Source organism: Eretmochelys imbricata, chromosome 2 (genome assembly GCF_965152235.1).
Source record: "Eretmochelys imbricata isolate rEreImb1 chromosome 2, rEreImb1.hap1, whole genome shotgun sequence".
Taxonomy (NCBI): domain Eukaryota; kingdom Metazoa; phylum Chordata; order Testudines; family Cheloniidae; genus Eretmochelys; species Eretmochelys imbricata.
Window position 1 is genome coordinate 69,329,720 of NC_135573.1, and position 26,167 is coordinate 69,355,886.

The 26,167-nt window shown below is 44.4% G+C and overlaps 1 protein-coding gene across 4 annotated transcripts in view; it reads left to right on the top strand.

Moving 5' to 3' along the window:
• Positions 1–1,539: 1,539 nt before the first annotated feature.
• Positions 1,540–26,167, top strand: part of LYPLA1 (lysophospholipase 1) — a 33,201-nt gene continuing 8,573 nt past the window's right edge. The window contains exons 1-5 of one of the 4 annotated variants that reach the window (XM_077810271.1): positions 1,548–1,825; positions 2,357–2,410; positions 3,042–3,073; positions 11,753–11,818; positions 19,273–19,320. In XM_077810271.1, the coding sequence (XP_077666397.1) occupies positions 19,280–19,320 (41 nt within the window). In that variant the 5' untranslated portion in view covers positions 1,548–1,825; positions 2,357–2,410; positions 3,042–3,073; positions 11,753–11,818; positions 19,273–19,279. Of the gene's footprint in view, positions 1,826–2,356; positions 2,411–3,041; positions 3,074–11,752; positions 11,819–19,272; positions 19,321–26,167 lie in introns of all 4 variants that reach the window. The other 3 variants (XM_077810270.1, XM_077810268.1, XM_077810269.1) reach the window with 3 other exon arrangements.

Sequence of the window (26,167 nt, forward strand, 5' to 3'; positions counted from 1 at the left end):
TTTAAAAAAAAAAGACTGAGGGAAAATAAAACTTTTACAGAGCAGTCAATAAAATATGAGGACAATCAGAACTAAGCACTTCCCAAAGTACCCAGCCAGGTCCAGGACAATGATTAGCAAAACTGTATGACTTTCATGCATGGGCAGTGGGTCGCATAGGCTGGGGGAGGCTTTGCCTCACCAGACAGCCAGGTGTGACCCCACCCACTCCCTGTGTGCGGCTCCAGTCCCCCAATTCTCCGCTGTGGCTGGGGCTGTATGCCACCCACCTTCCTGCACTCCGGAGCTGGGCAGGCTGCAGCCAGCAGCCACCTGCCCCCCTGAGCTGGGGAAACAGGGGGCCACGCGCCTTCCTGTGCTCCGGGGCTGGGGCTGCATTTGGGGTTGGGGGATTTTAGCTGTGGAACAAGGCCAATGGCTTGGCTCCAGCGGGGTATGTGTGGAAGGGGTGGGGCCTAAGGTGCAAGGAGCGGGGTTGGGGGCTAGCATCCCCCAGCCAACAGTTCACCTGCTGCCTGTGCTTTCATGTGTAAAAGTCTGAACAATTTAAAATGACATTCTGCTTTTTTATTTTTTATTTTTTTTGCTGTTTGGTGTTCTGTAACGTAATTTAAACGAAAATCCAGGATTAGGACTGGAATGCAGGGTGTTAGTTACCAAGTGTTTGTAACTTAACTTTCATGTGTTTAGGAAATGCTGAATAGTTGTGTCTTTTTTCTGTATTCAGAGTAGCAGCCGTGTTAGTCTGTATTCGCAAAAAGGAGTACTTGTGGCACCTTAGAGACTAACCAATTTATTTGAGCATAAGCTTTCATGAGCTACAGCTCACTTCATCGGATGCATTCAGTAGAAAATACAGTGGGGAGATTTATATACACAGAGAACATGAAACAATGGGTGTTACCATACACACTGTAAGGAGAGTGATCACTTAAGGTGCGCTATTACCAGCAGGAGAGTAATAGCTGGTAATAGCTCACCTTAAGTGATCACTCTCCTTACAGTGTGTATGGTAACACCCATTGTTTCCTGTTCTCTGTGTATATAAATCTCCCCACTGTATTTTCTATTGAGTGCATCCGATGAAGTGAGCTGTAGCTCACGAAAGCTTACGCTCAAATAAATTGGTTAGTCTCTAAGGTGCCACAAGTCCTCCTTTTTTCTGTATTGTAGTTTAAATAACTTACCAAAACACCTGAAAGGGATGTAATTATACTGCATTTTTTGACAAATAAAATTTGCAGAATTCTTAATTTTTTGGCGCACAATCTCCCCCGACCCCGGGGAGTACTAGACCGTGGCCAGGGCTTGAGACAGACACTTCCCACCAGTCGCCAGAACAATTCCGTTGCGCACGCGTTCTGGCGTGACCCTCTTCCCGCGCCCCCCAGTCCTCAGGGAACTAAATGACAAGAGAAGAGTCCTATCGGAGATGGCGGATCGTCTGCGCCGGAGAGCCAATAAGGGAGGCGAGCAGTGAGGGGCGTGTTTTGAAGGGGATACTGGCGGCTGCCCCGCGCCTAGTCTAACGGCCGCCCTTGAGCCCCTGCATGCGCGTGCCTGCGCATGGGGGATAAGGGGGAAGGGGTTGGTGACACAAGCCCGACCCCCCGCCCCTCCCCCGCTCTCCGAGTCTTACTGTTAGTCACCGCGTTTGCTCCCCGCTGCCGCCCCTCCCGCCTTTCCCCTCCCCTTGGCCCGGTGCCTGCCCTCCTCCCGGCCAGTGTGTCCCGCTGGCCGCCCCGGAGCCCAGTGTATGTGCGGCAATAACATGTCTGCGCCGCTCCCCGCCATCGTCCCGGCCGCCAGGAAGGCCACTGCCGCGGTGAGTCCGGGCCTGGCGACCAAGGGGAGCAGGGGTTGAGCGGCTCCGTCCCGGGGGCGAGGCGCGCGCGGGGTACGCTCCGGCATACGGGCCGTGCCCCGCTGTAACCGCCCGGGCCCCGTGGGCGCGCCCCTCGTGCTCCGGTTCCCTGTCCAGGCCCGCCTCGGGAAGCCGGGCCTCTGCCCCGGACTCGCGCCGGCGGGGTGTTGCGGTGAGCGGCTCCCGCACACGCCAGCCGGGCCTCTGCCCCGGGAGAGCGGCGGAGATCGGCCCCTCCACGCACAGGGAGTTCAAGCTGGCAAACTGCACCGTCCTGGCCGCGGCCGCTGGCAGGCGCGCGGATAGGTGCGCTTGGTGCGATGGCCCTGCTGCCGCTGCCTCGTCCTGCTTGTCTTTCGCGGCGGGGTGCGGGGAAGGTCTACCCCCGTGCAGTGATATGAGGGGCTCTTCCTGCCGCCTTCCGTCCTACCTTGCGAGCTGGGCTGTGTTGAACACTTGGTGTTTTTTTTTTTTTTTAAATGTTTCATTTAGTGGAATTAACTTGTGATGTTGGATGAGATGAAGGTCGTTGATGTCATTTGACTGGCAAGTGTCCCTAGTTGTCTTCTCTTTTAATAAATTGCACGTTTCTCAAGAAAGCAAATATAACGAATTGCTAGACAATATCTGGAGTTACCCTCTTTAGTGAGAAGGAGCAAGCAATCAAGATCTGTTACAAACCGTACTTCCAAAATGAGACAGCGATGATTAGCAGAAGCAAAATGACTTACTTGGTCTAACTTAGTTATTATGGCAGTAACCTAATAAACTAAGTTGTGGGGAGATGCTGTTAGGGAAGAGGAAATATGGAATAAAAATGTAGTGAGGGATTTTATTAGGGCTTGGAGAAACTTGTACCCAAAATAATGCTTGCACTTGGTATTGCACAATTTTTATAGTATGTAGTTTTGTAATAATTTACCAACGGTCATGGTGGCACTGCCCATTTAAAAATCAAAATTGGATATTTTTCTAAACAAATATACCTTAGGAGTTATTTTGGGGAAGTTCTAAGGCTGTGCTGTACAGGCGATTAAACTCATAATGGTCTCTTCTGGCGTTAGAATCTATTAATTTGTCACAGCTATTTTTGTCCTTAAAGAAAAAACAAACCAGGGAATTAAGCATGAAACAATTATTTTTAACTCTTGTATTTTTTTTTTTTTTTAAATTTTAGGTCATATTTCTTCATGGATTGGGAGATACTGGGTAGGTATAATGGTTTACTGATGTATATCTAACTTATCTTACAGTTTGAGATTTCTGGGTTATAAGACATGAGTAGTTGCAACTCAGTTGCTGTTTCTCACAAATTAGTTACACTGGCACTGGTTGCAGAGTTTACGCCAAATGCTGAAGAGGTGGCCATGCTAGTTTTTAAAAACTCTCACAAAAACTAAATCAGTTAAAGCCTATTAAAAATATTACCTACATTTGGGAGTAATCACTGAGTTGAACGACCTGTCTTGTCTCCGTTCTTCCCTAAAAGTTTGTGTGGGGAAAGCAGGAATGCCCCTTTGTAATGATTCTAAATTCAACTTGATAGTCACTCGTAAGCCTCATTCATGCAAAAATATAAGCATATCTTAGTCTGAAGCTCTGAAGGCATAGTTGAGAGTGGCGGCTGCTGGCGGGTCACCCAGCTCTAAAGGCAGTGCCACCAGCAGCAGCAGCACAGAAGTAGGGGTAACAATACACATCTGCAAAATTTTCTATATATGTTGTGACCAACCTGAAAAAATTTATGTGATTTATCTGTGATTTAAGTAGACCCCTATTTATAGTGAGTATGGTCATATGGTTAATGTTTTATGGTAAATGTTATCATAGAATCATAGAATATCAGGGTTGGAAGGGACCTCAGGAGGTCATCTAGTCCAACCCCCTGCTCAAAGCAGGACCAATCCCCAATTAAATCATCCCAGCCAGGGCTTTGTCAAGCCTGACCTTAAAAACTTCTAAGGAAGGAGATTCTGCCACCTCCCTAGGTAACGCATTCCAGTGTTTCACCACCCTCCTAGTGAAAAATTTTTTCCTAATATCCAACCTAAACCTCCCCCACTACAACTTGAGACCATTACTCCTTGTCCTGTCCTCTTCTACCACTGAGAATAGTCTAGAACCATCCTCTCTGGAGCCACCTCTCAGGTAGTTGAAAGCAGCTATCAAATCCCCCCTCATTCTTCTCTTCTGCAGACTAAACAATCCCAGTTCCCTCAGCCTCTCCTCATGTGTTCCAGACCCCTAATCATTTTTGTTGCCCTTCGCTGGACTCTCTCCAATTTGTCCACATCCTTCTTGTAGTATGGGGCCCAAAACTGGACACGGTACTCCAGATGAGGCCTCCCCAATGTCGCATAGAGGGGGACGATCACGTCCCTCGATCTGCTCGCTATGCCCCTACTTATACATCCCAAAATGCAATTGGCCTTCTTGGCAACAAGGGCACACTGCTGACTCATATCCAGCTTCTCGTCCACTGTCACCCCTAGGTCCTTTTCCGCAGAACTGCTGCCTAGCCATTCGGTCCCTAGCCTGTAGCGGTGCATTGGGTTCTTCCGTCCTAAGTGCAGGACCCTGCACTTATCCTTATTGAACCTCATCAGATTTCTTTTGGCCCAATCCTCCAATTTGTCTAGGTCCCTCTGTATCCTATCCCTCCCTTCCAGCGTATCTACCACTCCTCCCAGTTTAGTATCATCCGCAAATTTGCTGAGAGTGCAATCCACACCATCCTCCAGATCATTTATGAAGATATTGAACAAAACTGGCCCCAGGACCGACCCCTGGGGCACTCCAGTTGACACCGGCTGCCAACTAGACATGGAGCCATTGATCATTACCCGTTGAGCCCGACAATCTAGCCAACTTTCTACCCACCTTATAATGCATTCATCCAGCCCATACTTCTTTAACTTGCTGACAAGAATACTGTGGGAGACCATGTCAAAAGCTTTGCTAAAGTCCAGAAACAATACATCCACTGCTTTCCCTTCATCCACAGAACCAGTAATCTCATCATAGAAGGCGATTAGATTAGTCAGGCATGACCTTCCCTTGGTGAATTCATGCTGACTGTTCCTGATCACTTTCCTCTCATGTAAGTGCTTCAGGATTGATTCCTTGAGGACCTGCTCCATGATTTTTCCAGGGACTGAGGTGAGGCTGACTGGCCTGTAGTTCCCAGGATCCTCCTTCTTCCCTTTTTTAAAGATTGGCACTACATTAGCCTTTTTCCAGTCATCCGGGACTTCCTCCGTTCGCCACGAGTTTTCAAAGATAATGGCCAATGGCTCTGCAATCACAGCCGCCAATTCCTTTAGCACTCTCGGATGCAACGCGTCCGGTCCCATGGACTTGTGCACGTCCAGCTTTTCTAAATAGTCCCTAACCACCTCTTTCTCCACAGAGGGCTGGCCATCTACTCCCCATGCTGTGATGCCCAGTGCAGCAGTCTCGGAGCTGACCTTGTTAGTGAAGACAGAGGCAAAAAAAGCATTGAGTACGTTAGCTTTTTCCACATCCTCTGTCGCTAGGTTGCCTCCCTCATTCAGTAAGGGGCCCACACTTTCCTTGGCTTTCTTCTTGTTGCCAACATACCTGAAGAAACCCTACTTGTTATAGTTAGTGTTACCTGTTAATTTTCTGGTTCTTCCACTCCTTTTCTTGACACCAAATATTTTAGGAAGGATTGTAGGATTTGAAGTGGATCATTGAAAGAAACTGGGTGGTTTTATGGTCCTGGAGAAGAAAAAGATCAAGTTACTCTTCTAAAGACCACATAATTTTCAAACAAACCTGTTATTACCTTTTAGTTGTCAGGTTAAGAAACATTTAGTTAGTTAGTACCCATTACACCTCTGGCATTTAGGGCAGCGACGAAGCTCCTCCACTCCTGTCTGTTTCTGGCAAATCTTTCAGTGGTTCCTCAGCTGTGCCCCAGGTTTTTCAGCTCAGCTTCCACAGCTCTTCACCATGTTGTTTTCGGGGGGCCTCATTTTCACTTGCCTTCAGGTGTCCATCTTAGTGCTATTCTGGTGATGGAATCAGTGTCCATCCAAAGCACATGGCCAATCCATCTCCAAGACCTGATAATGATGGTACTCATATTTTCTTGGCTGCATTGTATGAATAGGTCTTGATTTGAGATTGTTCTGGGCCAAAAGATACAGAGGATTTTTCTGAGGCAGGTTGTATGGAATGAAGACGGTTTGGCACACGCTGTACTTCGTCATTCCCCAGCATCAGAGCTCTGTGTGGATACAAATGTATACTCGCGGATGCAAGCTGGTATCCGCGGAACCGTAGGACTCTCCAGGGAACCGCAGAGGCGAAAGGAGCAGAACGTGGGGCTGCTGCTCCCTGGAGCTAACACCCCACGCTGGCAGCTCCTCCGGCGTGGCTGTACCACCCCCAGCCCTGCCTACTGGGGCAGGTACCTGGCTCACCAGCAGCTGTCTCTGGTCACACTCTTGTGTTCAAGCAGCATGCACGCCCCCAGACAGGGGAAGCAGACAGCTGCGTGGAAGGGACGGGGGTGGGTCTGTGGGCAGTACAGCCACGCCGGAGGAGCTGCCGACACGGGGCGCTGGCTCCTGGGAATGGTGGCCCCACGTTCTGCTCCTTTTGCCACTGCGGTTCCTGGGAGAGCCCTGTGGTTCCACGGATACCGATTTATATTCGTGGATATCCACATTCGCAGATATAAATTTGTATCCACGCAGGGCTCTACCCAGCATTATGTGCGATAAAGTAGTGTTGAAAGTATGCAGCTCTGATAAACCTTAAATTTGATTTTGGTGTTGTATTTTGATGATATCCAGACTGTATTGAAGCTACATTAGACTACGTTCAATACATCCTCGCTTGTTTCCAAAATGTCTCATAGGTTTCAGACTAGAGTTTTGCTGGAGTTTTTCTGGGGACTTGCAGCTCTTTTATTTTTGTTATATATTTGTCACAGGCAGTCAGAGTAGTCAGGTTCCTATTTGACATCATTGGAGTAAAAGAAATATTATGGCTGCTATAAAGATTTCAGTACACACCTGTATATTTATGCAATGTATCTTTTTCAACTTGGCAGTTCTGATGCCCAGTTGGAAAGAATCTCAAAATCCTTGCTTAATTAGTTCTCCTCAGACAGTTTCTTTTTGACTTGTTAGTACTACTAGTTTCCAAAATAAGTGGTTCAATACAGTAAGGAGAAAGTAGTAACTAAATGTTAACGCAAGTTTAAGTAGACTTAGACTTCGGCGCGTCTAGTATGGAGTCTGATTAGGTGGAAGGAATAGAGGAGACTTGAGGCTTTTATTTATGTGATCTTCCACCAAATGTTCAGTTCCTCAAGGGAACACGTGCACAACCCTAATGGATTAGGGCTTTTGCGAGGGTTAAGACTTAAGTGCTGAGGTGGTATGTACACATCAAAGAACTAGTTACGGGTAAATAATACTACTTTTTGCCTCCTTCGCCACCAAGAGTCCAGTCATGCAAAGCCATACTGAGACATGTTGTTCTGACTTCACTAAGACTACTACTTTACTTTCTTCCCTTATCAATACCTTTCCATTGTTAAATTATTTTTACTTTCATGGGTATCGAGCTTCTGTCTGATTATATTTTCACCTCCACTGGGGTTAGTTTTATTAAATTTAACATTGCAGGACTTGTGGTAATGAGCTCTGGGCTTACTAAATGAGCCCACACATCCATGCCGTCCTCTGGGTTTGTGATAGCTGGGGGAATAAGAAAGCTCTGAAACTCAGTGCTGTGTTCAGCATGTTGAACAACATGCAGCTCATCAAAAACTGAATTATGTATTTTATATGCCAATTTTAAATGCAGAATTACTCTAATTTTTCACTGACCCTCATTGTGTGGAGGTGTTGAGGCGAAAGATATTTGGATTACTTGAAAGCAAGGAAATTAATCTTTAATCTACTTGTTTTTGTTTTGAGTTACTGCAACCTTAGGTGTGTAGAATCATCCACTGTATGTAGACATATACATCTATAGGGACAACGGTAGGAATTGGGATAGAGTCCTGTCTGCAGTTTCAAATCTCCTAGCTTTTTGGATTTAATAAATCAAACTTCATCTTCAAGTTACTGTTCAAGTGACTTCCATATATGGTGTGCTTGTGTTCTTTGCACAGGAGTTTAGGAACTTCAATAGCAATATCCAGCAGGGGTTGTGCATGCACCTTTTATAAAGGGCAGCATATCCCTACTCCCCCTCAGCTCCTTCTAACTGCCTTTTGGCAGAAAGTCAGAATAGAGTAGCATCTGCTTTAGCTAGTTACTGTGTTTCTTAGTGTACCCTAATTTAGTTTCCTTGTTTGTTACTTCATTTAGCTAATTATAGTAGTCAATTTCATTTGTTAGTCTGTTCCTGATAGTCAATTTAATCTGTCAGCCTCCTGAGGATAGTCAGTTTCATTTGTTAGCTAGTTTTTTAAAAAAAACATTTTAGATAGGGTTCCAGTACACACTTATGCCAGATCCCCATTAACCAGGACTTAAGTCATGCACATTGGGTCAGAGAGTTCTTCTTCTCACAGACATACATGACCTCTGCCTATTTTACTTAGGAGAAGCTCATGTTCCATCAAAGTGCGCTATTTATAGGACTTTTAAAAACACACCCCTAAATCTAGGGAATATAGACTGAGGCTGTTCCTCCTGGAGAAATCAATAAGACCTCAGTCTGATTCTGAACGGCAGCTGCTTCAGGGATCCTTGGGTATACTATCTGGGACCCAGCCTGTAAGCGCTCCCCCCCCCCGCAACTAGGGAGGTAACTGATCTCCATACCTCCTAGTAAGCACTGCTCTTTTAAGTGCTCTCGGGCTTGTCTGTTGGAGCAGTGAGTAATCCCTGCTGCCCATGGAGTTAAAGACCACTCTAAGATCTTCCACAAGGAAGCTGTATCGTCCCTGGTACAACAAAAGAGGAGGGCAGAATTCCAGGCATCAAAGGAGTTGCTGAATGTGGTAGGGAGAAAATCCTCTCACAGGAAGAGCATGGTACCAAAAGGATCTGCCTGGATTTCAGGCTTGGATGTATTGGCCCCTGTGATTTCAGCATTCAGAGCTGACCATTCAGAACTGCTTTCATCAGAGATTCCATTCGGACTCTTCAGATGAAGTGTCAGGGTGTAACAAAGTCCTCCTGATATCAGAACCTCAACACAGTGTCTCTGGGGGAGAGGATGAAGAGGTGCAAGATGAACTTTCAGCCAATGCTTTCTCTTCTCCTTCCCCAGAAGAAACTTCCACACCCTTAATGAGGGATGATTTTTAAAACATATCAGGAATTTTTGAAAAGAATGGCAAACTTTCTACATATTCTACTCCTGGAGGGGATTCTGCGGGACTGTGTGCCTGCAGAAAAAAGCCCCCCTGTAGATTTCCTGCTTTTCCCTGCAGAAAACGGCAGGAAAGCCTCACAGGGAGGGTTGGACTGTGTGTGCAGTTTTTGGGAGGGATTGCCCCCCAAACAGAGGTGAGGCATGGGGGGGGCACACGGGGTTACGTGCCACTGCGCCCCTTCCCCCCCATTTCTGCAAACACAGAGCTGCCTAGCTCAGAGGTCTCGGGCTCTGCTGACTCTGCAGCTGATTGCAGCCTCCTGGGTCCTAGTTCCAGTTGTGCTCCCCTTTTGTGCGTTTGGGAGCCTTCCTATTTTCTCTGTAACAGTGAGTGCCTGCGGTGAGGCTGGGCATGGGGGAAGGGGGGTGAGGGGATGTGGGGGAAGAGGCAGTGGGAGAAAAAAGGGGGGTGGAATAGGGTAGGGGGAGGGGAATGTGGGAGTGAGGGGAAGATGATGAAGAAGAAAAGGGGATAGAGGAATCGCAGGGGAAAGTGGGAGCCCAACATGCGGCATCCCCTTGGCAGCAGCTGGGGCTCCCCTGTTAAGCAGGCCTATCGAACCCTCACCCTGACATGCCCATCCCCCCTACACCTGGACCCCTGCGTCCAGACCCCCACCCCACTGAGCCCCAACCAGCTGCACCTGGACCCCCACCCCATCAAGCCCCAGCACCTGGACCCCCTCACTGAGCCTCCACACCCAGACCCCCCGAGCCCCATCTCAGCACACCCAGACCCCCCCACTGAGCCCAACCACCATCACTTGGATCCCCTGCAGAGTCCCATTGCCCCTGTACCTGGAACGCCCCAATAAGCCCCTGTGTATCCAGATCTCCCACTGAGCTGCCCGCACCCAGATTGCCCCACACAGAAACTTCTCACCCCACATCTGGACCACCCCACATTAAGCCCCTCCACACTTGGATCCTGCTGGGTTGAGCTTGATCAGCAACATTTGGTGTGCCTGGCACAGCGGGGCAGGGCCTTGAGGTGTTTCTGGGTCAGGCCCAGCCCTTGCACTGTGTCAGGGTCAGGTGCAGCCTCACTGCTGAATCCCTGTACTGGAGGTGGTGAGGGCTTCAGAGTGATCTCCTATCTCAATGCAGCCAGTGACCTGTGCTCCCCACTGCCATGCTGGAGCCACATTTATTTATTGACACACAAAATTTACAGAATTTTAAAACGTGCGCAGAATTTTCAATTTTTTGGCGTAGAATTCCCTGAGGAATAACATTCCATTGGAAAGGGTTCAAGACAAGGCAGATAAATTATTTGATATTTTGCAACCTGCCACTCAGGACAGAATAGCCCTTCCTATTAATGTGGGAATTCTTAAACCTGCAAAGGAATTAGATTGTGGAGTAGTCTATATCTCAGCAACCTCAAAGAGCTGAACAAAAGTATCAAGTTTCCCCTAAAGAGTTTGAATATTTGTATTCACATCTGCTACCATCATCACTGATATTGATTTACCAGAGCTGCATACTTTCAACACTGCTTTATAGTGCAGAGTGCTGGGGAATGAGAAAGTATGACATGTCCAAACTGTCTTCGTTCCATACAACCTGCCTCAGAAATGTGCTTTAGTAGGATACCAGTTGTGGAAAATTGCAGAGCAACAACTTGCATGTGTATGCTAGTCATTACTTCTTGGTATCTGCTTCCAGAGCGGATACACAAGGGGAAGATGTGTCCTACAGTCTTTTCAGATGAGCTCCTAGCTCCCACCCTCTTGATCACTGAATTGCTTGTTAATAATCATGAGTGGAAGCCACATGCATAGGAACTCGAAGAAAGAACTGTTACTTAACTAATAGTAACTGTGGTTCTTCTAGATGTTCTGTGCATGTGAATCCCTCAATCCATCCTCCATTCCTGCAGCTCAGACACCTTGTGAGACTCTGGGTGATGAGAGAGACTTGAGGGGGTGACCAGAGTCATGGTGCCCTTTATGTTCTTGGAAGAGGGGGTGAGAGGACATGAAGGGCACATACGTGACTCCTGCTTTATTGCTGTTTTTGAAGCTTTGGAATTCTTTTGCAAGAGGTTCAGCCGCACCATGCATGAGAGCTACATGCACAAAACATCCTGAAGAACCACAATTGTTATAAGTGTTTTTTAGTGTTGTTTTTATGCGGCATAGAAATTTTTTATAGCAATATTCAAAAAAGTTTGAAAACAATTGAATTTGTGGCCTTGTCTATATGTCTTTGAACAGACTGACACAGTAAATGTATCATTGACAGGCTTATAGCAGATGTTTTCTTAGAGAGAGAGCGTGAGCAACTACTATTGGACAAGAAACTAGTTTTCTTTAGATGCGTTTGCTACTTGCTATAAAGGAAGGACTTCTCTTTTAACATAGGTAATGCATTTTGTTTTAGGTTCTTTTAGAAATGTCACCTGTAATGACCTGACACTCCCTCTTATTTTAGCATTATGGCAACAATGCTTAACTATTAAAGTTAACATTTAAACTAGCACATGAAAATGCCATTTAACATACTTTTCTCCAACAGACATGGCTGGGCAGAAGCATTTGCAGGTATCAGAAGTCCACATGTAAAATATATTTGCCCACATGCGTAAGTATATAACTTCTTTTGTCGTCTTTTCACTCCTTTTTTTCTATTTATTTAGGAAGTTTTAACAGGCTTACAAATCCTTGCCATGTAAATGTTGTAAAGATTGTTTTGTTTCTCATAGTTAGCTTTTGTTTCAAGACATTATACAGGAATAATATACATTAATCAGATATTCCTGTTCAAGAGGGTGTTACCATATTATTGAGTGAGCTTCCTGAAAATACCTATGTTGTTTCTGGTTTTTCACTGTTTTCAAATGCAAGGCTACTATGTAGATCGGGGTAGGCAACCTATGGCAGCACGCGAGCTGATTTTCAGTGGCATTCGCACTGCCCGGGTCCTGGCCACTGCTCTGGGGGGGAGGGCTCTGCATTTTAATTTAATTTTAAATGAAGCTTCTTAACATTTTAAAAACCTTAAACAATAGTTTAGTTATATATTATAGACTTATAGAAAGAGACCTTCTCAAAACGTGAAAATGTATTACTGGCATGCAAAACCTTAAATTAGAGTGAATAAATGAAGATTTGGCACACCACTTCTGAAAGGTTGCCAATCCCTGATGTAGATTATATTTTGTAAGGCCATTAGACAAATGTGGAAAGATGAAATCAGTGGGATTTATGGGTACTCATCACTTCGGTTGACTACTGGCTATCTGTTTACTGAAAAAGTGCAGATATATGCTTATTTAAAAAAAAGTTTAAGAAGTATTGATGTGAATTACTTAAGCACACCAAGTTTTGATTTGTGTATTGCTTCATTACAAATAACTTAATCTGAATGAATAAATAGAAAATTATTGGAAAATTGCTCAAATTCATCAGCTAACTTCAATTTGACTATTCGTTTAAGTCTCTGCTTTTTGCAAGCTTTCGAATGGCCAGGTTTTACTCAGCATGAATATTTGTGAGAAGCTAATTTTAAGAATTGATATTTACTTATCTTTGAATTGTATGCACTCTTTTGTCATAGAAAATGCACACTGTTGGTTATTCATGTAGTTAGTATAAAGGTTCTCAAACTTTGGTCTGTGGACTACTGCTGTGTTCTGCAAAGCCCTTTTTGGGGGAGTCTGGAGAGATGGCAGTCATACAAAGCTGACCCTTCTGCTTATTTCTCTCAGCTACCTTGCGTTAAAAGACAACTAAAATTCTTGATAGCAAGCATCAGATACTCCTTGGGGAATTCTGCACCAAAAAATTCTGCAAAATTCTGCATATTTTATTTGTCAAAATAATGCAATATAATCAAACCAGTTTCAATTGTTTTGGTGATTTATTTAAACTACAGTACAGAAAAAAGTCACAATAACTATTCAGCATTTCCTAAACACATGAAAGTTAAGTTACAAACACTTGGTAATTAATATCCTGCATTCCAGTTCTAATCCTAGATTTTCATTTAAATTACATTACAGAACACCAAACAGCCACCCCCCCCCCAAAAAAAAAGAAAAGAAAAGAAAGTCATACAGTTTTGAGAATCTGGGGTTGGCAAACTACAGGACCGCTAGCTGTTTTAATCCGGCCCTCGAGCTCCTGCTGGGGAGTAGGGTCTGGGGCTTGCCCTGCTCCAGCTGGGGAGCAGGGTCGGGCGCTCCTCCATGCGGCTACCAGAAGCAGTGGCATGTCCCCTCTCCGGCTCCTACGCATAGGGGCAGCTGGGGGCTCCGCACGCTGCCCCTACCTGCTTGAGGTAAGCGCCACCCAGAGCCTGCACCCCTGAGCCAGTCCCCCACGCCTCAACCCCCTGCCCCAGCCCTGATCCCCCTCTCACCCTCCAAACCCCTCGGTCCTAGCCTGGAGCACCCTCCTGCGCCCCAAAGCCCTCATCCCCAACCCCACCCCAGAGCCCACACCCCCAGCCGGAGCCCTCACCCCCCACACAGACTGTCCCAGCCCGGAGCCCCCTCCTGCACCCTGAACTCCTCATTTCTGGCCCCACCCCAGAGCCTGCACCCCCAGCCAGAGCCTTTACATCCTCCCGCACCCAAACCCCAATTTCATGAGCATTCATGCCATACTATTTCCATACCCAGATGCGGCCCTCGGATCAGAAAGTTTGCCCACCCCTGTGCTAATCATTTTCCTGGACCTGGCTGGGTACTTCAGGAAGTGCTTGGTTCTGATTGTCCAGATGTTTTATTGACTGCTTGGTAAATGTTTTATTTGCTTTAATTTTTTTTTATGGGTAAGTGAAATAAATCCTGAGCTGTAATCTAACCCCATTTTGCCACAGTGTCACAGGAAAAAGTGAGAGAGCACATACATCTTCCTAGCTGAGGATTCCCTCACTGTCATTTATAATAAGACTCTTTTACATCACTCTGGCAATGTAGGAGCCTTAAAACTCTCACAGGTTTTATGATCCTGGGGGAACTGATTGAGAATGGGAACAGCTAACTAACAATAGGAACATTAACAACGTTACTACACAGTCAGGCTGGTACATTTGTGCCTCAGAGAATGAGATCAATTAACTAACAGGCAGGCTGCTACATTTCTGCCTCTAGTCTGCCTCGTGCATAATAAAAAGCTCTACCCTTCCATGCCAGCAAGCTGCAGTGGCAAGGGAGGGACAGTCAGTCTCTCTCTCTCTCTCTCTGTCGCTTGTTGGCACGCATGTACGCCCAGCCCCACCTCCCTACCCAATGGTGATCAACCACGCATGCACGCCCAGCCCCTCTCCCCCATCTCTGAGACTGCTCCAGATGCTCTGCCTGGGCTGCTAGGGAACAGGCACATGTCCCCTGGGAGATTTTTTTTTTTTTGCATTTTTCTGCGGGGGGACACAGAAAAAAAATGCAGGCCATATGAATTCTGTGCAGAATTTGGTCAGGAGTAACAGGACTCTACCCAGTAAACAAGGCATTAAACTGTAGCCTGCATCTCTTTAACACTGAAAATCAGGGTGAGCAAAAGACCAATCTTGGTCTATTTTAAGAGAAACTCAGATTGTCTGTGTCCATCCTATGACTTAACTGTTCTTTCTGGGAAGAAGAGCATCTTGCCTCATTAGGGCAAAAGTAGTGGAGAGGCATCCCATGTTGCATTAAGCAGCAGCAGTCTTGAGAGATCTGTAGCAGTGTTGTGGGGAAAGGCTGAATGCTGTTGTGGAGTTCAGCATCTGGTTTGTATATAGTAAAGGCAACCCCTTGAACTAATCTGCAGAGCCATCTGAATGATAGCCCAGCACTCTCAGTACTCACTTCCCTGCTGGCCCTTTGCTTTTTTATTTTAAAATGTGATAGCTATGTTTCCTGGCCCACATTCAGCACCTCTTACAAACAATTCATCTCCCGCCTTCAGTGCGGTGGAGAGAGAAACCTGTGGATTGAAGTAAAGGTGTCTCAGTTTCTCACCTGGCAAAGCGGAGTATGACATGGAAGTGATCAGAGGCAGGGGGGCACCTAAAGATACATCTGCACCTACAGTGGTGAACTTAGAACCCATAGTTCATTATGGTTTCACTATCAGTGGTGTTGGAAATAGTGGAGGCTGTAGCATAGGCAAGACCTAAGTGTTTTTACCACTGTCATAGACCACATGGTGATCTCAGCCCTGCTTCTTTGCCTTTGCCATTCTTTAGTGGCTAGCTTTTTTTTTTTCCTCCAGAGGAGGGGAAAGAATGGGAGGTTCTTATCTCTTTATCTTCCCATGCTCTCAGAATTTTAGCAGGTGGTGCGGTGAGGTGCAGCGCGGCACACGAGCAGAGTTGGATGAGGGGGATTCAATTTACCAAACATTATAATAAAACATATGGCAGTTTTTATGATATTATCAGATCATTGTGCTATCTGTAATAGCCTCCTCTGTCTGACAGTTGCCACTACCACATTATTCAGAGGAATGTGGAAGAAACCACATTATGGACAATTAAGATGTAATCTTCACACTGGAAGTATTTTCTTAAATTGTTAGCAGCTGGCTTATTTCCTGAAACATAGGTGTCTATGTCCTTTGCAAACACTTGTATAACCTGTCTGAAACTATTTTCTCATGCATATAAATGCCTAATTCAGCACTTGGCTGTGACACATTGTGACAGTAAGTCCACTGTTAAATTATGCAGTGTGTGGTTTAAAAAAAAAAAAAAAATCTGACCAGTATCATCCTCATCCGTTTTAAATTTGATGCCTTTCAATTTCATCAGTGTCCCTGGTCATTTTTGAGGTGGCTTCTACATATTGCCTATGGGATGCTCCTATTGTGGTTCCAAACTTTAGAAACTTTATGGAAACCAGGACATCATAAAGACTTCGTGTGAAATTGAACTTTTGGAGCCAAGCTTGTAACAGCATATGTCCCTAATTTCTTGCTTTCTTTAAACAGTTATGGATGTAAGGATATTATTTTCCATGCCCAGAGTGACTTTTGGATTTCAGATCCAAGACTCTCTTTATTTCTAGTGTTAGTGTTGTGTTATAGTTCATTTTTATTCTGGGCACTTTGCTGTTTATCAAACCCCTGGAAGCCTGTTTGGCTAAGAGTGGGGTTTAAACTTTGTGCATTGTGCTTCTCCATGTAAACAATGGTGGATATACACACCAGCTCTCTTTTAGGCTGGGAAAGCCCACTCCTCATATTACTGTTTGGTAAGTAGGACCGTCACACATAATTCCTGCACCAATTGGCAGCAGAGGCCCTGGGCCTTAGCTGATGAGTCCTGAGTATCCAGTCCTTGGATCTGACCTATGATTGGCTGTCTGCCCTTGCACTGGAAGAGAGTATGCTGCCAGGCAAGTCAGATGCAACCCCAGCACTGGAGAATTCTGTTGGTGGCTTGCCAAGCAGCAAGATTTCATTGAGTCCAAGAATTGAACTTTTTGGTGCTAGATTTTCATTAATACCTATGCTGATTTTGGCTTCTAAGGAACACTTCGGTTTATGTCTTTGTTCAATGACTGGAGATTGCTAGGTGTCTAAAAAACCTGCTACTAATCAAGCATCTATTGACCTATTGAGTCTGGAGAATTTCTTGGCACCAAAGAGGTTTGTAGTCTTGGAACAGACTATTGTAGCTGCTCCCTTGCTATAGCTGAAGTTTTCACTTGGAGGAGGGCCATCAGTTGTGTTCAAGTAAGTGAATCTACCTGCCATTTCATCTTGTCTCTCAGGTGTCACACCATTGCAGCCCAGACCTTTCAGGTATCCTAACTTCTTCTTGTGCATCAGAGAACGAGTTCCATGATGGAATCTTAATTTGTTATTGACAAGGCTGATGGACTCATGTTTGAGCCCTTAAAACGGGACTCTTCTTTTTACTAAAGAGAGCATGACTACCTCTGTGAGGAGAGAGTTGCAAAAGTTTTAATAATTGGTCTTATTTTCACCATATTCTTCAGAGACAGTCTTCTTACAAATTCATTTCAAATATATAGAAAAAATGAAAATTTGTGTGTGAATGAGACAATCTCATAGTTCTTTCCAAAACTTCCTTATTTTCTGGAGGAAACAAGGCTCCATACTCCCATGTAAAAAGGGTTTTGCAGTTTTGTGTGTGTGTGGTTTTTTTTTTAATGTATATAGCTAGAACTGAAGACTTTAGGAAGTCAGCAAGACTTCTTGTAGCATAAAGAAAATGCCATTTCCACTTTAGGAGTTGCAAAGTGGAACAGGTTGTACGATGAGACCTGTTATGACTCAGCTAGGGTGAGAGTGCCTCAGGGTCTTACGACTCAATCTCTTAAGACAAAAGTATCAGTGATGTGCCTCCATAATGTTTCCATCATAAACTACTAGCTGGGCTACTATGTGGATTTCTGTACATCCATTTATACATCACTGCTCTCAAATTGATATCTAGATCTGATGTTTGCTTTGGGAGATGGAATCTGTAGAGCCCTGCACGGATACAAAATTTGTATCTGCAGCCGATCCACAAAAATGATCCGCGTATATACTCATTTGCTGGGCTCTATGAATATGTTTAATTAGAACTCTTAAATCACTTTTCGGGGGGTTCTGCTATTATACCAATTAAAATAAAAACCAGCAGGATCTTATTAAAGGGGAAAAGGCAAAATGCCACATTTATTGTGAATACAGAAAGACTCATAGTAAGCAGTTAGTTATAGCTATAACATTCCATTCAATTTCATATTTATTCACACATTCATTTATACACACACACACAGAGGTTCTGCAAGGTTGTTATCATAGTTACCAGCCTTAGAGTTGCTCATGCCAAGCCACTGGCCAGGTGGCCTGGACATGAGGAGGGAGCAGGGCCTTGTCAGATGCTCATCTGATGCTCCTGGAAGTTGGTTTGCAGAATCAGACCCCAAAGTTCTCACTTTCTAGAGTCCATTTTTATAGGAATTTCTTCCTATGCCAGTCTATGGGAATTGCTTCATCATGCTGTTGCTGAATCAATTAGCAGATGGCACATTCCTGACGGCTCCGTGCTGCCAGATGTTATCTTGTTCTTTGGTTCTCCCATCCTTGAGGCTGTTGGGTGGATTCCAGTCTGTCCTCTGGGGGTCCTCTGGTTATTTCCACTTGACGCCTTCTTCAGCCAATGGACACTGGATTCTTAGGCTGGCACCTCCCTGATCATTCAGTTATTATCCACACCACGCATCCATCCACATACATCCTCTATCTCTATTTTAATCACAATTCTTAATAAAGCGAGATGAATACAACAAAAGGGCGGGGAGTTTCTGGGTGCTGTTTCTGTTGTTACAGAGTATTGCTTTGAGTCCCTCTGTGTGTGAGTAGTTGTTGTTACAAAGAATTGCTTTGAGAACAGACTCTGTCTTAGAATGTACTAACACAATTAGCAGCTTGCAAGTTTCACACATAGAGGGAGAGAAACAGTACCAAAACCCAAGAGACCTCTTAATTAGTAATACCCTGGAATTTAAACTATGGGGAATCAAACTCATTTGTGATTTTAATACAGAACTTCTTTAATATGATCCAACACTGCTGTTTGCTAGACTCCCATAAGTCTGAATGAGCAGAGGCCAATTGAAGAATAGTTACTTGTGCTAATAACTGTGGTTCTTTGACATTGTTGCCTCTGAATATCTACTCTACTTGCCCATTCTTTTCATGAGGGCATGTAAATACAGTAAAAGTAGCCAATTTGTCTTCTATGTACCATTCGTATGCTTCTATTGTCTGTGCTTTTCATAGTCTCTCAGGGTTTTCATTCTGTTCTTAAGGAAGTCGCTGTGCTACTAATTATTTTCATCTGCTGCCTCAAAACCTATTGTAGTTCTTCTGAAAGACCAAAATTGGTCTCACTCATGTTTACCTTCATTTTTAAAAATGAGAGAGCTGACACTGGTCATGCTTTAAAAATGGGATAAAAATATAGGAAACATCTAGCTTTACAACTAACCTGAAATCTTGCAGCAATGCAGAAATAGTTATCTGGTGTGTGTTCTTATGTTAACAAACCTTTTGTATTAAATTATGCCAATATTATTTCTCAATTTCTAGGCCAGTTATGCCAGTTTCTCTGAACATGAATATGGCAATGCCATCTTGGTAAGTACTTTCTGAATTAGGAATAATCATCTATAGTGTAAAGTCCCAAGTGTTTATATTGATTGGACTTAACTTAAGGATGAGTTTGAATTGCTAGCTTTAATCAACTGTAAATGCAGAAGGCTTTTATGTTTAGTATTGTTCTAACAAAGGTTTCTCATTAATAGTGTCAAACTGTCTCAACAGAAGCAAAAAGGAAACACTAGCTCTGATAAGAAAGAAAAAAATCAGACAGGGAAAAGGCAACTTTTAAAATTGAAAACATCAAATGTATAATATACATCATAGTCTTCAATCTGCTTGAAAGTTTGTATTCTTTGTATGCTTGTTTACTTCTGTTCCACTTCTGGTGCTCATGTGCTTCATATGCTGTAGATGAGAATGCTTTTGTCAGCTATATCTTTTGGTTCCTGTTCCTTTGATGACCTTGGGCCCCGCTCTCCGAGGGTAGAAAGGGGGTGGAACAAACAACTGACTTTCCTTTCCTTTCAACTGCTCCTGGCTATGAGGTGGACCCAAATAGCAGTGTCCCCACTCCTTTTTTCAATCACCTATTTTATTAGGATTATGTAAATAGTTATTTAGAGTAGGTATTTAGTGTAGTGTTTTTAGTAGTTCTGGCTTTGTTGAGATTTATTTTCTGCCTTTTAAAGGGAGGGTCTGATATTATGTCAGGACAGAAACCCCAGGTTTTACATTTTGAGTCCTGTGGGGCTGGTACGCCCATGCAGGACACATTTAAGTTGTCATTACTTTTTAGGTGCTGGATATGTAAAGGAAAAACGTAAGGATGGTAATACCTTTGCCGAGAGGGCAGCTACGTCTAGGACAACAGGATGAAGTTTTTCCTTTTTGAGAAAAATATGAGGCAAGTTTCTGATCAGGTGGAATATAGAATCCCCCAGTCTGGGACAATCCTTAGTGAAAAATGTCCTGGTAACTGTCTTAACCTCCAGGGGTCTGGCTGCTTCTGTGCTGGCAGTAACAGGTATTCCTCTTCTCAGGAGTGCACAAAGAAAGAGGGTTGGTTCACTCCCTGCTGTGTCTGGGATGAAGAGATCTCTGAAAGCAGCTCCTCATACATCAGTTCAGCAGGAGGCAGCCCAGAAAGCCTCACTGGTGTTTGTGTTATCACTGGAGCAGAGCTCTCTGCCGGCTGCCTGCTGCTAGCACCTGTGCTCTGGGCACTGGGTCAGCTTTCATCTGTCTGCAGCACTAGTCCATTCTGAGCATGTTTCTCCAGTGCCAAGACAACTCTCTTGGCTGTCTGCAGCATGGGCTCGTTCTGAGCATGCTGCTCTGGTGCTGGTTCAGTTACAGCCCCTTGCAGTGCTGACTTCCTCAGGTGGCCTGAGAGAAACAGCTGTCTGTGCCTGTTCATTCGGAGCCTGTTGCTTCTAACATCAGTTCTGACTCCTGCAGCAGCACAGCTACTGATGCCAGCATTTGTATCTTGGTGCAGGCTTTATTACTGCCAGATCATCCTATGGAGCAGCAGCATTCAGTGCAGAAGTACATGGCACAAAGTGTAGCCTGTCTGCACCTTAATAAATGTTTTTGTCAATCAGGGGATGCTTTCTAAGTCTCCTAGGGATTATTGTGGTAAGCCCCATCAGTGGGTAATTCTCCGAATCCCTCATCAGCAGCACCCCATCCCCTTAGAAGAGGAGGATGGGTATTCCTTTTCTGATACTGGGGATGTTTCACCCTTTTGGGACTAGCTTTTTATGACTCATATGTTTGACAGTCAGGTCATACGTAGGGTAAATATACAGGCATGTTAGTTCAAAAGCCCCTAGGTAGTACCCCCTGCCCTGGCCACATTCACTTAATCCATGTGGACCAACTGCCACACTTCACTGGTGCAATATCCTAAATCAAAACTTTCCTCAGTTTCAATTTCCAGGATTAGATCTCTTTTACCCCAGGATCCACCTGTCATGCAAAAGCAATCACGGTGATCTTGGACATGTTGTTGAACCAGACTCTTCTGCATGTCAAACTCTAAATGAACATAAACTTCACCAACAAGTTTCTGAAACTATCCTAGAGCATATTCCATCCACTTCTTCACAGTGTGAACATATGGCTCCTCTGGAGGCATTGTCATTAGATGAGTCATTTCAGGAATTGGTCCACAGAATGATAGAACCTTTGGCGATCCCTGCTCAGACTGTTCAACGAAATGGACATATATTGGACATTTTGCATATATCTCTACTGGATACACTTGCCTTACCTTTAAATGAAGGCTTGTTAGAACCAACCTAGCTATTGTGGCAGATTAGCATCTATCACCATCCTGTAAAATGGCTGAAAAATGGTGTTAAGTCCCTTTGATAGGGTTTGAATATTTCTAAATGCATCTTGTTCGGGGTCCTTGGCACAGCTCAAGAGAAGTTGAAACATCAGTCTTTTAGAACTACTCCAAAGGAGAACAGAGGAAAAGAGCGGACCTCTTAGTAAAGAAGAATTATTTGTTAGCTAGTCTTCAACTTCTCATAGCGAATTATCAGTTCCTTCTATCACGTTATGATTACACTAATGTAGAGCAAAGTTGCTGAAGAGCTTGATATCTCTTTGTCAGATATCAGAGAGAAATTTAAATCTCTGTCTATGGAAGGTCCATTAATAGTTAAAACCTTCTTTACAAGCCTCCAGTCATGCTACTGATGCAGCATCAAAGTCCATGGCAGCAGAAATTAGGCAGCGTGTCATGGCTCCAGTTTTCTGGGTTTCCAAACAAGGTTCAAATTACACTGGAAGACCTTCCTTTGAAGGGAATCATCTGTTCCGTTCTAAAACTGACAAGTTGTTACATTGAAAAACTGTCTCGTACCATGTCACGCATTAGGCAGCTACGCTTCCCAGTACAAGAAGCAGTCTTGATATCATACTCAAGCAAAACAGACTGTCACTACTCTATCATCTTTATCAGAGAACATCAGATTTATCTAAGAAGAAACAAAATATATATATATATATGAGGAGATCTTCATCGACTTCAAATGCTGCGAAGGCTGGCTCTATAGTCATTTTGATGTGTATATCGAGAGCTGCTAACCAATCGGGATCTTTATCCCTTCCCTACCCTCTTTGGGGACCATTTGCATTATTTTAGGGAACATGGAACAGTATCATCAGCGACAGGTGGAGTACTGAAAATAATTCCAAAGATTACTCTATTCCAGTGGTTCCCAAACTTGTTCCGCCACTTGTGCGGGGAAAGCCCCGGCCGGGCCGGGCCAGTTTATTCACCTGCCGCGTCCACAGGTTTGGCCGATCGCGGCTCCCAGTGGCCGCGGTTTTCTGCTCCAGGCCAATGGGAGCTGCTGGAAGTGGCGGCCAGTACATCCCTTGGCCCACGCCACTTCCAGCAGCTCCCATTGGCCTGGAGCAGTGAACCGCGGCCACTGGGAGTTGCGATCGGCCGAACCTGCGGACGCGGCAGGTGAACAAACCGGCCCGGTCCAGCAGGGGCTTTCCCCGCACAAGCGGCGGAACAAGTTTGGGAACCACTGCTCTATTCAATTCCAAGACACTTCCACCCCCAACTCATCTTCCTCATCTCTTTTTAGGGACTCCACTTATGAGAGTCTCCTTCAACAACAGGGTCAGTTTCTTTTGGCTCTTTGTGATATAAAGGAGATTCCCTCCACAGCTGGGGGAAAAGGGTTCTATTTGTGATATTTTCTAGTCTCCTCAGATTGGTGTCCAACATTGGATCTGAGATCTGCATTTCTTTGTTTGCCAGTTCACATTCCTAATGGAAATCCTGTCCTTCACATTTCCTTCCCCAGATCTTCTAGATCTATCCATCCAGCATATAGGAAATACCTGTGCTTTGTAGTGGGCAACACACATTACCAGTACAAAATGCTGCCTTTTGGTTTGTTTATGGCACCGAGAACTTTCACGAAATTGTCTGGCCATGGTAGTAGCACATTGCAGAAAGAGAAATATATTTTTACCCATATCTTATTGATTGTTTGGTAAGAGGATTGTTTTCAGACAGGTTATAAACAGTGTTCAGTATGTCATATGTCTGTTGTGCACAGTGGAGTTGAGTGTGAACGTGAAAGTCTCATTTAATCCAACACAAAAGGTAGACTTTATTGGGGCGCTAATCAATTCCATGACAGTTTACGCATACCTGCTGCAGACCAAGTTTGACACCATACTAGAGAGGATAAATCAAATGGGAAAGAATCCATGTACCACAGCAAGTACATGTCTTCGGCTTTTAGGTCACACAGCTTCATGTATTCTGACTCCATTCAGCAGACTGCATCCTTATTGTCTTCAGGGGTGGTTATTGATAGGTTTTTGCCTGGCTTTTCACAAAATAGATATGGGGGTATGCATCCCTTCAGAAGTTTTGAACTCCCTTATTGAAAGATCCAGATCAGGTCTGCAAGGGAATTCTGTTCTCCCCAGCACTTCCCACAAAGTCAATGGTGACCAGTGCTTTGTTGTTCGGTTGGGGAACCCATCTTGACAACTTGACAGTACAGGGTCGGTGGTCTCAGAGGGGGTTGGCTTCATATCAGTGTCCTAGAGCGCAGACTAACATAGCTTGACTGCATGTCCTTTCTATTTCATAACAAAGTTCAGAGTTTACAGATAAAACATGGTGTTATTGTCAGTTCTTACATAAACAAGGAGGAACCAGATCAATGCTCTCATGCAGAAAAGCAATCCTTCTATGGAATCTGAAGTCAAAATATACAGCTATCTGCACCTTTATCTTCCAGTCCTACACAACACGCCGACAGACATCTAAATAGGTATTTTTCTCAGAATCACTTTTGGTTCATAAAGGATTCTGTCATCAGTGGGGTGCTCCCCTTATGGATCTGTTCGCAACTGAACAGAACAAGAAATGCAAAGTGTTTTTTTTCCAAGGGAGGAAAGAGTCGGGGATCTCCAGGAGACAATTTCCTAATCCCTTGGATTTAGTGCCTGTTGTATGCTTATCCCCCAAATCCTCTGATCCTATGTTTAAAGAAGGTCAGACAGAACAAGGCTACATTCATTCTAGTAGCACTGGATTTGCCCAGGCAATACTGGTTCACGGAAATAAGAAATCTCTTGGTAACACCTTCAGTACCTCTGTCTCTTCTACCAGACTTAATTACCCAGAACAACGGGACAACTATTCATCCAGATGTGTTGTCACTACACTTCATAAAAAGGAAACTGTCAGGTAATAGAGTTGAATAAGTGTTCTGCTGATGTAGAGAGCATATTGATTCAGAGCAGAAAGCCGTCTGAGGACAACTTGTACTGCAAAATGGAAGCATTTTTCATTCTGGGTTTACCAATATAATCTTTCTCCAAGAGACATCAATCCCTCGTCTCTTTGAGTATCTGTTATACTTAAACTCTGGTTAGTTGTTAAGCTCATTCCGTGTTCATTTGGCTGCTGTCTCAGCACAGCATCCATCCATCAGGACCCATTCAGCTTGTTTAGGGTAGGAGTGATAGCTCAGTGGTTTGAGCATTGGCCTGCTAAACCCAGGGTTGTGAGTTCAATCATTGAGGGGGCCATTTAGGGATCTGGGGCAAAAACTGGGGATTGGTCCTGCTTTGAGCAGGGGGTTGGACTAGATGATCTCCTGAGGTCCCTTCCAACCCTGATATTCTATCCTTCTTCAGTTTAAAAGTTTTTGTGAAAGGTTTAAGGGGATTTCTTTTTATCAAAACAATTCCCTACATGTTGGAAATGTAATGTGTTATTTACCAGACTGATGGGGACATCCATTTGAACCATTAGTCTTGTGCTCATTATTCCATTTGTTTGAAGACTGAATTCCTGTTTGCAATCACATTGACACTCAGGATCTGAATTGCAAGCTGTCATGCCAGGACTGCAGTATGTGACTCTTCATAAGGATAAAGTTACACATTAGCCTCACCCTACATCTCTACACAGAGTAATCCCTTAATTTTCATTTAAATAAATCCATTAATTTAAGTGTGTCGTTCCCCCCCCACCACCTCATTCATCGAAGGGCAAGGCTGTGTTTCAGACTTTGAATGTTCTCTATCCTTTCTCCTTTTATTTAACTCCAACAAGACCATTCAGGCACTCACATAGTCTGTCTGTCTATTGTCAAGAGCTCCAGGGGGGTCAGGCAGTCTCAACTCAGAGAATCTCTAATTGGATGTGACACTGCATACAGTTACTTTATTAGGTGGTCAATTTAGAACTCAGGTCATGTTAGCTCATATTCTACCACAGACCTCTTCTGGAGCCTCTTTTAGGGAGAATACCCATAGCTGATATATGTAGAGCTATTTGGAGTATTATACATTCTTTCCCTAGTGATTGCTTTTTCATTCAGGCACCTTGTTCAGATGCCCCATTGGAGAGGGCTATGTTGCAGTCTTTATTTAATTAGAGGAGAGTACTAGAATTTATTTACTACATACTGTTTGGGAGTCACCAGAAGTAGAACCTATACAAACAAGCAGTCAAACTAGAAAGGAAAGTTAGTTACCTTTAGTAACAGGAGTTCTTTGAGGTGTGTTTACATGTGTTCCACAAGCCACCCTCTTTTCCCCACTACTGCCGAGTCTAATAGCCTGGGCTTGAGAGGGGTATGGGAAGTGAGGTTTGGTTGTTTGCTCTGTCCCTTTTCTGTACTGGGGGAGAGGGGGCAGGGCTTGAGGTCATCAGTGGACCTTGCTGATTTAAATGTTCCAATCTCCAGCACATGGAGTGCATACACATCAGAAGTGGAACACATATAAACACCACAGCTTATACTCCAGTTATTAAAAGTAAGTAATTTTCCTTTAATTATTTGTTGTGAAAACAGGAACAAAAATTCCTGGAATTATT